We start from the raw sequence: 13,347 nt of genomic DNA, 5'->3' as shown, positions 1-13,347 counted from the left end.
AGCAGCAGCTAATAAAGCCTCGAGTCGCTAGCCTCAATCAGAGAGTTTAGATTTTAGTCCTCCCAAGTGTATACTGACTCAAGTGACATCGACTTGTGTAGTAGTACTGCCACACTTCTAAATACACTTTGATGTGTCAGAACAGTGGAGCTCCACTTTAAGGATACATGAACTTGCCTGAATTACTCATTAAAGGAGCTGTATGCAACATTCAGAGCATATTTGCCAAGGCTGTCTGCACACAGTTCTCAACATGGAGGTGGCTGAGCTGGCAACAGGCAGCTAACAATGCTAACAGTGTAAACAGACAATGGCTGCATTTCCCAGTTAAGAGCGATCTTAAGACTTAAGAGCACAGTTAAGAACATCATTGGTAAGAAGGGACGCTAAGATACTCGTGTTTCCCAGATGCATTCTTAATGCCCTTCTTAGGATCGCTCTTATGATCGCTCTTTAAGAAGCTCTTAACAGGAGCTGGCCACTACCGCGGTGCTGAAACTAAATCAGTCGATGTCAGGCAAATCGATCACCCACCACTTAATCAGCGCATAAGTCACACACAGTGCTGCTACCTAACTCACTGATTGCCTGCTGCTCGTGTGTGTGTGTTCTAATAAAACTAAGACAATAAATACTTGTTAATGACCTATTTTCATGATGAAAACAAGACTACAACTAAATAAGAAGTAGTCTTGGTAAGAGCGATCTGGGGAACGCGTTTTTCTTTCACGGGAGGCTTAAAGGGATAGTGCACCCAAAAATGAAAATTCAGCCATTATCTACTCACCCATATGCCGAGGGAGGCTCAGGTGAAGTTTTAGAATCTTCACATCCCTTGCAGAGATCCAAGGGGAGAGTGGGTAGCAACATAACTCCACCTAATGGAGGCTGGGCGCCCTAGATTAAAATGTCCAAAAACACATAATTGAAACCACAAAATATCTCCATACTGCTTGTCCGTAGTGATCCATGTGTCCTGAAGCCCCGACATAAAAAGTTGTTTGGAAAAACGTCATTTGAACAATGTTTTTAGCCTCATTGTAGTCTGTAGCTCTAACTAACGTGTGCGTTTGCGCAAGACCGTGAGACATGGGCAAAACAGAGTTCAAATGATGTTTTTCCAAACAACTTTCTATGTCAGGGTTTCAGGACACTTGGATCACTATGGACGAGCAGTATGGAGATATTTTGTGGTTTCAATTATGTGTTTTTGGATGTTTGAATCTGGGGCACTGTAAGCCTCCATTAAGGTGGAGTTATGTTGCTACCCACTCTCCCCTGGGATCTCCGCAAGGGATGTGAGGACTCTAAAACTTCACCTGAGCCTCCCTCGGCATGAGGGTGAGTAGATAATGGCTGAATTTTCATTTTTGGGTGCACTATCCCTTCAAGAGCGTTCTTAAGAAGCTCTTAGCGCTAAGAGCGATCTGTGAAACACGGCCAATACCGTTCCACCACCGTGGGTCAGCGCAGTGTTATCAGCCATAACCCCCATATAGGCGCAGTGCAGAGTAGCAGCCATTAGCCAGGGATACACATACACACTGGGTCTCACATCCACTGACATGCCCGCTGCATGGCTGGACCAGCTGCCACAACATGAAGCAGTGAAGCTGGATTACAACACACACAGAGGTAGCTTGACTTCATTCTCTACTCAGGTCACCATTACTGCTGCTGTATTAATGCTCGAATGTCACATGCAGCTCTTTTAAACTTCTTGATTACTTGTAGTACAATACAATGGCATAGTCTGGTTTCTGTCATTGTTTTTATTCTGTAGACGCATGCGGAGAATTGGAGGCAAAACAAGGCCTCATGGTTAGCAGTTTTGGAGGAGAATCATTCTCTGGGGCAACAGCAAATAGGTCCAGTAATTGAGCAAATATTGAAATACTCTGTAAGTTGACTGTACATTGATTGTGACAATATATTCCTTTTCCCTATTAGTATTTGCCTTTTTGACATTCTACATGTAATATCCAGATGATTCTATGAACCATGTAAATGCTTCAATAAAACCTATAACTGCAAAGATACCCTCCTTAATATTTTTACAACACCTTCAGATTAAAAAATCATTACTCTCAGCTCACTGTGCATGTTTTATAACTCAACAGAAATCATAGTTGCCGGGAGGAACTTTGTTTGATTGGGCTTTATGAGAAAATCAGGCAGTGTATCTTTAATTTTGGCATCCATAATCTATGTGTGCAAATGAAGCAGGTGTATCCAGTTAAAAACCCCTTTTAGTCAGAAGTGAATCAGCTAGAATATAAATGAGAATTTCACATAAAAGATTTACTCCTGATATTAAAAGATAAGAGTAGTGTTTGCCCTCTCTGTTATTTGGCAGCACATAAAACCACCCTAAAACTTGTTAATATATTCTCAAATTGTGCTTCATCTCTCTTTCTCTCAGGTGTTCTCCCAGCCGTTGTGAACATGGCGGCCGCTGCAGTCAATCCTGGACTGTCTTCCACTGTAACTGTTCTGTAAGCGGCTACAGCGGAGCAACCTGCCACAGCTGTAAGTCACCTGTCAAACATCAGCACATGGCCATAAAACCAAATGAAGAAAGGCACAGATAGACAGGGAGAGGGGTGAGACGGGGCAGATGAGATGAAAATTAGGACTGAGGCTGTGTGTGAAACAATAATTAAGATTTTTTTCCCCCTCCTGCATAATTTAAACTCAGAGGCAGTGCAAACAGAGAGATATGAAATGATATGAAACATCTTGTGGTACAAACCCATTAAAACATATTAACACATTAAACAAAGATAATTACATTCAAGTTTGTTTGTATGGCTCATCCTAAATGACATCATACATAAAGTGCCTCATACATTTTGCAATAAAAACACTGACTAAACAAACAAAATTATGTAGTTTTTTAGTCCTGCTATTTGTGTGATTGAATGGAGGTCATATCATTTTTGTTATTATTGTTATTATTGATGTTATGTAGGGTACAATATTACTTGCATTTACAATGTGTGAGCGCAAAAGAGTGTGTTTCTTGATTTTTTGTTTACATTGTAGCCTGTGCACATTTCTTTAGAGATAATTCCGATTCTTTAAAACCTGGATCTGTGGCCATTTATCTCTTGGCAATAAAAAATATCTTACTCAACAAGTTCATTACTGAGATCATAAAAATGAGGCAACTTTGCTATAAAGAAGTTGAAGGGGCAAGAGACATAAGCAGTCAGATGATAAAAGAGGTTTTACTATGAACAAATCAACAGTTGAACTTATTTGGAAGAAATAAAAATTGTAAGATTATTACCTAAACTGTCCGTTGGTAAATGTCTATCACAGTTTACGGGCCAATTATATGATTCAAATTTGACCTTTTGTACTGACCGTACTTGCATCATGCACAATTTTTCTGTGCAGTGATGGATTACTGCCAAATTTAGTTGAGTGCTCACTTAGAATTTTAGCTTCAAATAATAAGGTTCTACAGGTTATGCTCATTTTGTCTACAACCTGACCTTGTGCATTTCTTGCTTTATTGGATTTTGTTGAGGCATGTCACCATGTTCCCACATCACAGTGAGTAGTTTGGTGAGTAAGCATGAAGAATAGAAATTATGGCCCAAACTACAAAAATAAAACCACAGTTTTCATAAACTGGAATCAGCCTTTAAAGAGACCATTTCCTGTGAGCTATTTGTGGTAACTGCACCTCTTTCCTATCCAGTGGTACAGTATGTGAGTGATATGATGAAGGTTAATGAGACTGTAGCTGTGACTAAGCTGCCAAACACTGAATGCATAAATAAAACCTCAGCAGTGAGGTGAGCATTGCTGAGATCTACCAGTTCTGTACCAACTCCCTCGAGTCAAATCCTTGAAACCAAAAGAGAAGCGTTTCCCACACGGTTCACCTCTGGTCTCATTTTTATTGCTGACGAATCTGCGAAACCTTTTTCTAACCAGCTGAGGGAATGTGATGAATAAAAGGCCGTTGGCTGTGGAGAAGAAGAGATAAACAGGTGAGCAGAGTGTGGGAACCTTCAGATATGGATTTGACTTGAAGGGCTTGATTCTTTGATTGCAGAGGATGTGTGTGTGTGTGTGTGTGTGTGTGTGTGTGTGTGTGTGTGTGTGTGTGTGTGTGTGTGTGTGTGTGAGAGAGGCAAAGGCAGGAGGGAGGAAGACTTATGGAGACAGAGAGGAAGAGGCAGGGCTGATAAAGGTCCAAAGTTTTATTTATGGAGTCTTTGTACTCCCATCAGTCATTACCGTCCTCTCCAGTTGGATTAGTCTTCACTTTATGGGACGCTGCTGCAGAAATAAAACTTCACATGATTCTCTTCACTCTGGTTATGAGACGGTGATTCAGTGGTGGCAGCGCCCATAATCCTCCACAGTGTGTAATCATCATCCCCTCATAGCTCCTGTGTGCGTCTGCCAGCTGATGTGTTGATGTTGATGTGATTCATGTTGAGCTGATCTCATTATTTTCCTCCCAGCTGTGTACGAACAGTCCTGCGAGGCGTACAAACACAACGGCAACACGTCGGGACATTTTTATATCGACGTGGACGGCAGCGGACCAATCAAACCACAGCTGGTCTACTGCAACATGACAGGTGACGCACACACACACACACACACACACACACACACACTCACTCTACCCTCCTCCTCTCATCATCACTCACATTTTTATGATTAAAATTTACATAATTTTAAATGATGATGCTCCTGTCATTAGCTCTGATCCACTTTATCTTCTACCCCTCATTTTTCTTCTGTCATGTCATCAGTTTAATATGAATAATAAGGTCACTGCTTCACATCATTTGTGTACGTGTATAAATCTTAATAAGGATAATATGCTGTTTTTTTGTTTTGTGTCACTCTCTGTTTCTCTTTCTCTCAAATTTAAGTTCAGAGCTGCTTAAATTATGGCAGAGTATACAGTACAGCCCTGTCTATAGTTACACTATGTCCAGTCAGTGTGCTGTACTTCTGGGGACATTTTGGTCCCCAGATTTTGCTGCAGAGTGAGTGCTCTTCACTGTTACGCTGCTCTGTGGCACAGGCAGCTGCAGACACATCACAGGGGAGAAGAGGCTTTGCCCCATAAGGCTCCAAAATAAGAAGGCCTTCTGCCTTCTGTGTGGAAGCGGTGAATTTACAGTTCACAGCAACTTAATACGATACAGTCTCTGGCTTTTGTTTTATATCTAGTGTTGGTAAAAAATATTGCACATGTCCGATCCGTCATCAGCATAGTTTGCTTGTTTGTTATTGTCACTGTCACACTGAACGTCACACCAAACCTCTGTTAGACTCTTAAACTCTATGTGGAAAAAAGGGAACAAATAGTAAAATATTGGTATTGAACAGCCAAATCTGATTTGACTGACATAATTCTGAGTTGGGTACAGGCCTAAAGATCAGACAGAAGACATAGCTTGGTATTTTGGAAAATACTGTAACCACCACTTTCATATTTGCTCTGTAAAAAATGGAGCTAGAGCCACGAGGCAATTAGCTTAGCTTAGCTTAGCTTAGCTTAGCTTAGCCCAAAGACCGGAAATGTAGGAAAACAGCTAGCCTTGCTGTCTCCAAAGTTGAAAATTACACTAACAGCACCTCTAAAGCTCACCAATCACCACATTATTTCCCATTTGTTCAAGCAATACAAAAAAATTAAATACATAGAATGTGTCAGTAAGTTAGCTTTAAATGTGCAGGTAGCTGTGTTTTGGGGCTAGTTGTTTACCTCTGTTTCCAGTCTTTGTGCTATGCTATGCTAAGCTAAGCTAAGCTAACCACCCACTGTCTGTAGCTTCATATTTTAAGCACAAATGTAAGAGTCGTATCAGTTTTCTCTAAGAAAAATAATAAGCCTGTATTCCAAAATGGCAAATTATCCTTTAAGTATGGGTGCCAGAGCAGCAAAGATGACATCTAAAATGTGTTTTACCTCTCTGTGCAATGACTGGCTAATGGCTGCTTTTGCAAAGGCAAGGGTATGATACAACACATATTCTGTAAATGGGAATGAATAATTACTAAATGCAATTAATCAATAGTAATTAATTAGTAACCCATATCTATTTATCCCCTACCAGAGGAGAACACATGGATGGTCATCCAGCACAACAACACAGAGCTGACCAGACTCCGACCATCTCCAGATGGGAACCAGCATTCAGTTCACTTTGACTACTCAACTGAAGAGGAGCAGCTATTGGCTGCCATCAGCCAATCAGAATACTGCGAACAGGAACTGTCCTACCACTGCAGGAGGTCCCGCCTCCTCAACACTCCAGGTAAGAGCCTGTTCAGGAAAGGTTTGCTGGATATATCCTCATTTACCATCTTAACAGTCCAGGGCCAAACCGGGTATTCAAACTAGTAACTTTAAAGGAAAAGTTCAACATTTTTGCTTTCTCAATCTGAAAAGATTGGCACTAATCTCAAGCCTGTTTCAACCTACAGCCAGCAGCCATTTAGCTTAGCTTAGCACTAACACTCTGTCGAAAGGTTACAGAATCTACCAGCACCTTTAAACCTCACTAATGAACATGTTGTATCTTATTTGTTTAATCCGCACAAAAACTGGAGTGTAAAAATTATGATTTGATGTTTGACAGGTGTTGTGTGCCAGACTATTTCTTTACTGGGACAAGTAACTTCCTGGAGTTTTTCCTAGTTGCATGGCTACTGCTCAAAGCCAAAAAATAATGTGGCACATAACCCCAACCAAAATGGCAAATTGTCATTTTTACACTTGGTTGAATATGTGACAATAAGACTTGTAAGCTTTGGAGGTGCTAATTGGCAGATTTTATTACTGTTGGACAGAGAGAAGGGAGCTGTTTCCAGTCTATGTGCTAAGCTAAGTTAACCAACTGCTAACAGTAGCCTTACACTGAATAGAAAGATAAGCACATTGTGCTGTTTTATATATTTTTTTGGCACATTTGGTGATTTACTCTGGAAAATGACAGACTATAGATGATTTTTAATTTCTTATAACTTTATATTTTAACAACTTGAATCATGAACTCTGCTGAAGCCAAAACTTAATTTTATTTTATGCTGTCTTTGTGATTTTATTTAGAAAGTAGATCTATTTTTTTAAAAAAACTTCTTTAATCTGAATCCCTTTAATCTTTTCTTTGTGAGCACTCTAGTGTTTTTTTCCTCCCTTTCCCCTCAATACCTCTCAAGTGCACATTTAAGAGAAGACTGTAAACAAGACCTTGTCTTTAATAGACTTGTTGGGTTAAATAAAAGTTAACATAAGTTTGGTTAAGCCGGCACTCTTTAGCTGGGGTTCTTTCTCAACCAGAAAGAACAAAATCATTACGATCTGCAGTGTGGTTTCAGGGATTTTCTTCTCTTTCACAGATGATTCAGACAAATTGATCATTCAGGATTTGTTTAATTCCTCCTCCTTGTAATGAGTCAGATCAGTGTTTTCTCTGTTTTAGTCATGTGTTTTCTGTGCTAGTATTGGCTCACAGTGAGTATTAGCAGAAGAGGGAAAATCACTTTGATCACCAAGTTCTATTGAATTTGTCTTGGTAGCAGTTAATCCAGCACTGTACACCTTCACACAAGTCTACATACAATAAAAACATTCAGTTTGAAGAGACAACACTAGACACATCTGTGAGCAGTACGGCTCTATAGGTTTTCCAGATGGTTGGTCCACCACTTCAGTTCAGACAGAAATATCTCAATTGGATGGATTGCTATGAAATTTTGTACAGACTCTCATGGTGCCGAGAGGGTCCCCTACTGACTTGGTGATTGTTACCTGACTTTTCCATTAGGGCCACCATATGGTTGACGTTTGTGTTTTGAGTGAAACGTCTTTAATCTATCAGATGATGTGCCATTAATCAGGTTCAGACATTCATATCCCTCTCCTGGGGAATTTTTTGATCCACTGAGTTTGACCAGCTCTTTGGTTTATGACCAAATATCTGCAAAGTCTAGTGATCTCTCAATTAGTCCACTACTTTGGTTCCCACTGAAATATCTTAACAACTGTTAGATGGATTGCCATCAAATTTTGTAGAAACATTCATGTCCCCCAGAGGATGAATTGTAAACTATGGTGATCCAATGACTTGTCATCTAGCACCATCATCAGGTTTAAATTTGTTCAGTACTTCCCATCAGCTTCAGCTCTACTTTGCGTTTAGTGCTAATGATTAAATGATAGCATGCTAAAATGCTAATTTCAAATAAATCGTTAACATGGCAACCATTGTATCTGCCAAATATTGGCACTTTTGCATTTTCACTGTTAGCATACTGATGTTAGCATTTAGTTCAAAACCCTGCTCAGCCAACCGTTTTGTTGATACCATAGACTGTAAAAATAATGGGGGTAGCTACCATGACATCACCCCTTGAGTTCAGCGCTTTGGCCATCCCCATCTTGGTAGTTTGAAAAATTCATCCCCCATACAGTGTCATGAATGTTGAAATTAGCTACAGAGAGCAAAACTGTATTTTGTACCAGTCTTTAAACATGTGTATTTCTGCTGTAAAGTTGAGTATTTCAACGTTGGAATCTATGGGGATTAACCAGCTTCCGGAGCCAGCCTCAAGTGGTCAGTCAAAGAACTGCAGTTTTTGGCACTTACACGTCTCTGCTGGGTTAATGCAGCATGATTGTTATGCATATTTGAGCAGAATATAATACTGAAACAATTAGTCAAGTAATTGATTAGTTTATAAACAGTAAAAGTAATTGACCACAATTTGGATAACCAGTTAACATTTGAGGTACTTTATCAACTATACAGCTACTGGTTGCAAAGACACATCCTCAAAGTTTCTTTCTCCGGTGGAGCTACAAGACTGTGTAAAAAGAAATTTGATTGGTTAAGCAACTTTTTGGGGGTGGGTAATAAAATGATGGATGAAAATAGTGAAAGTGGTCGAGAAGGAAGAATGGGTAGGGAGATAGAAGTTCCATTATAAACCCCCCTGCTGCTCTCTGGGAAAATAAAGAAGTGCTGACTCAACAGAGACCTTTCCAATCACCTTCTCTCACTCCTCTCCACCTACACACTCTCACAATGCGAAAAACATTTTTCACCGTATACTATCATTTCCCTCCATCCAAAAACAATATATTCAGTGTTAGGGGTAGCAGCTGGCAAACATCCCCCAGCTTCAAACACTGGATTCATCTTGCGAGACTGAGAGATGGGGGCTCTATCCAGACAGCACTCAGCTATTTCCTCACAACCCTGCTCATCTCAGGACACAATACGGCTCACAATATTTCCATAGAAAGTGAATCTGTATAACTTTTGTGTCCTGCAAGCATCTTTTGGTTGATTATGGACAAGGGCAAGCGTCTGCAGTTCTGTGCAGTTTTGTGAGTAATGGTCTCAGATAGGGCTGCGCAATTAATCGAAATATCAAAACAGCAATACGCCCAAATGCAATATCCAAATTGCAGGAGCTGCAATTTTTTTGATAAAGGTGAAATGTGTCACAACATACCAATATAGATGAAGCATTGTGGTCCTACAGAGATGCTCCAGCCTACAAATTATATTCCAGACATAAAAGAACATGCTAGTTTGGTATAAACCCCAGCAAAAACTACATTACCATCATTTTATTTTATTTTATTTTATTTTACTTTTTAATAAAAATGAAATGCAAAAATTACTATTCCTAATTAAATCGCAGTCCATACCACAATGACATTATCCGTCAAAATTATCATAGTATGAATTATTTTGCATATCCTGCAGTCCTACTGTCAGAGTTTGACCAGTAAAAAGAAGATGCATCTCTCTAATAGATATCTCTTGCTTTATTTTTTTTTCTTTTAATAAATTTCATATGATTTAGCTTGTCAGTATGCATTAATAAGGTTGCATTTTTACCATAATGAACAGAAACACTCAATAAAATAACCTCAAAGACACCAAGGATTCATGAAGCTTTTCTCCAAGCATCATTTTGGGAAAAAAAAAAGTTGTAGGGAAATGGGGTGAATTTGTGGTGTTGTTTTTGTTGTTTGAGATCTGTTTTTTAAATTTAAAATGTTTTGTTTTGCTAGGGTTGAGCATAACTAAGTACATTTACTTGAGTATTTCCATTTTATGCTGCTTCTACTGCACTACATTGCAGAGGGAAACATTATACTTGTTACCGCCCTACTTTTTTTTAATAACTTTTGTTATGTTTTGTTATGATGTGTTATAGAATAAACGACTCAGCAGTATATAAAGTATTTAAAATTAGCTCCACTTTTAAACACTAGAACTTTGTTTGACATGCTCTCGGAAATTAGGGTGTGTTTGCTTGTGTGTGTGTTTCAGAGGGCTCTCCGTTCAGCTGGTGGCTCGGTGGTCCCGGTCCTGGTCGTGTCCAGACGTATTGGGGCGGAGCTCAGCCAGGCAGCCAGCAGTGTGTCTGTGGTCTGCAGGGTGACTGTGTGGACCCACAACACTACTGCAACTGTGACGCTGACCGCATGGAGTGGTACTGAACATTATAAACATATATATATACATAGTTATTATTACTATATAAGCAAAGATTTGTGTCTTTTTACTGTCTTTATGTGGGTCACAGGTATGGGCTTAAATCATTCAACAACTCCCGATTAGTTTGTCATAGAGGTGATAATTTCGCTCTTGTCATTTGTGTGACCACAGGTAATAGACTGCACAGTTTTGAGAGATCTGCTTTGTGGACTTGATTCTAGTTTGTCTTTTTAACTTTTAGTAGCAGTCCATTTAGAGACATTTAATTCAGCTTTATTGCCTATAATTATGCACACATGGGGGCTTAAAAAACAGAAGCCCAGTGTCATGTTACTAAGTTAATCAGGACAAGCGGGACATCCTTCACCTGACGAAAACAGACTGAGCCTGCAAAGTAAAGATTTCACTCCTACACTGGAGGAGCTGGATAGCTTTTCATCCAGCAACATGATTGGCTGTGACCAGATAAGATCAGAGGAAAAAGAAACAGATCTGGCCTATTTGATTTAAAGTTGTTGCATTATAAAATGCTGCTTATTTTGACACAGTTTAAAATTAAAGTAGATAAAACATGCAACAAGTAATTTACAGCAGAAAAATGATACATCACATAAGTGAAAATAGTTGAGACACATAATCAATTGCAAATTTAAAAGTTGGTCATTGATTGGCAATCCTAATCAGATGTAAATTAATCATTGACAAAAACTATGATTTTGCTTTTGTATATTGGAACTTATATGAACTGGCGACCCATACCCCTTTAACTTGGAGGACATTTGTCCAAAAAGAAAAGGATTTTTTTGACCGTCGTTACAAGTTGACCGATCCTGCTCTCTTCATCACACCATAGTTCCTTCTTTCAGCCATCTCTCAGTCCAAACTGTCAAACTGTTCAGTGCTGACACTGTTTTTACAGACCATTCATCAGATCCTCAGAGTGCTGTGAGAATATGCCGCTTGTTTCCAGTCCGGGAAAATTCTCACCTGACAACAAGATTGACACGAAGATTATCAGAGGCGCATAGAGCTGAACATTGGTGTAAATGGACAGGGCTGCACACTCAGCTGTCCATCGGGAGTGCTCTTTTGGAAACTAGCTGTCACTGAAATTGGCATCGATGGAGTGTTGAGTGTCAGTACGGCAATGATACGATCTGGCTCTCCATGAAAATGTCCTCCTGGAAAATTGCCTAAAAGGCTGCACAGGTTGCATCAGCTCGTTAAAGTACTACTGTAATTTAGCAGAGCAATTTGCTGCCGTGTTTCTGTAAACAAATAAGCAAATAAGCTATAGATTGTTTACACTAATACTTCATCATCTCATTGCCCTTCTGTTTTCTCTTCTGCTGCAATTTCTGTTTCTTTGCTTTTAATGGCTCCCTCCCTCTCTCCTCCTCCTCCTCCTCCACCTCCCCTCTCATCTTCTGATTCTCCTATTCCTTCTTCTTCTTCTTAATTTATTCCCCTTTTCTTCTCCTCCCTCTTGTTTATTGCTTCTCTCCATCTTGTTTCTTCATTACTCTTTTTTCGTCTTCCTCCTCCCCTTTTTATCTTTTCCTCTTGTTCTGCACTCTTCTTCACTTTGCTTCTTCATCTCTTCCTCTTCCTTCTTCTTCTTTATCTCTTCCCTTCCTTCTCCTCTTTGTCCTTAATGACGTTCTCGTCGATTCTTTCTCCCTCTGTCCTTGTCTTCTTCTCCTTCTTTCCATTCCGCCCCTTGATCACTTCTTTTTCCTCCTGCTCCTTTATATCTGTTATATCTACCTTCCTCCTCCTCCTGCTGCAGGACTGAAGACTCAGGCTTGCTCACCCATGAGGAGAGCCTCCCTGTACGTTCTCTCGTGCTGGGTGACATCCAGAGACCGGGGTCAGAGGCCGCCTACAGGGTGGGACCGCTCCGTTGTCATGGAGACAGTAAGTCCAGTTCTGGTTGCCTGGTTACACATGATGGAGAGATGACCAAAATCTTCCTATTCTGGAAAATACTTAAAAATTTAAATCCACATTCAACCAAATCAGCCAGTGATTTTAAATCAAGCAGCAACTGATAACTCACTGTTTCTGAGAGACTAATTCCTCATAGGTCTACTGTTAATATGGAAATACAGGATTTGGAGTTTAATGTGGTAAATGTATTCTCCTGGGTACAGTACCTCAACGTCTAGATGCTAATTATCATTAGCAGAACTGTTGCTAATGCGTATTGCCTTTTAAGTTTTCACACTCTAAACATCCCTTCTCATTAAATGCATTACAAGGTAAAACAAAGCCTGCTGTTTTTCTTTAATTATTCGTAATTACAGCCGTTCTATTATCTACCCGAGCAGATAGATAAATAAATGTTTGGCATGATTAATCAAGCAAGACCACACAACAGAAATCATACCCTTGTGTAAGCTCATTATCGGAGTGTGTTGCCTCATTTGTTTGCTGCATGATTTCCATTTAAAGATCTTGGCAGTGAGTTTTCATTTTGATTCTCAGAGAACTTCTGGAATGCTGCATTCTTTGACAAGGAGACGTCATACCTCCACTTCCCCACCTTCCACGGAGAGCTGAGCGCAGATATCTCCTTCCTGTTCAAAACCACGGCCTCCTCTGGTGTGTTCCTGGAAAACCTGGGCATCAAAGACTTCATCCGGATCGAACTGAGCTGTGAGTAGGAGCTGCGGGGTGAAGATTTAATCCGGATAAGAGTGATGTGTCAGTGAAACCTGGAAGTCAAAGCCTTAATCTGGATCCATATAAATCCCAGAAGTTACCCACACAATCTGTATCAAACTATCCTGGAGGGAAAATATTGTTTATTTTAGGTTGAAATCGGCTGTCTCTACCTTACTGT

The 13,347-nt window shown here is 39.9% G+C and overlaps 1 protein-coding gene across 3 annotated transcripts in view; it reads left to right on the top strand.

The window, feature by feature from the left end:
• Positions 1–13,347, top strand: part of LOC125901605 (contactin-associated protein-like 4) — a 225,919-nt gene that overhangs the window by 176,798 nt on the left and 35,774 nt on the right. For all 3 annotated transcript variants that reach the window (XM_049597328.1, XM_049597329.1, XM_049597330.1), the window contains 6 exons: positions 2,423–2,529; positions 4,485–4,604; positions 6,099–6,299; positions 10,335–10,497; positions 12,292–12,419; positions 12,990–13,160. In XM_049597328.1, coding sequence (XP_049453285.1) covers positions 2,423–2,529; positions 4,485–4,604; positions 6,099–6,299; positions 10,335–10,497; positions 12,292–12,419; positions 12,990–13,160 — 890 coding nt within the window. The remainder of the gene's footprint in view (positions 1–2,422; positions 2,530–4,484; positions 4,605–6,098; positions 6,300–10,334; positions 10,498–12,291; positions 12,420–12,989; positions 13,161–13,347) is intronic.

The sequence above is a fragment of the Epinephelus fuscoguttatus genome, linkage group LG15 (assembly GCF_011397635.1).
Source record: "Epinephelus fuscoguttatus linkage group LG15, E.fuscoguttatus.final_Chr_v1".
NCBI classification, from domain to species: Eukaryota; Metazoa; Chordata; class Actinopteri; order Perciformes; family Serranidae; genus Epinephelus; species Epinephelus fuscoguttatus.
The sequence above is the reverse complement of the archived record's forward strand: the minus strand, read 5'-3'. Positions and strand labels throughout refer to the sequence as shown.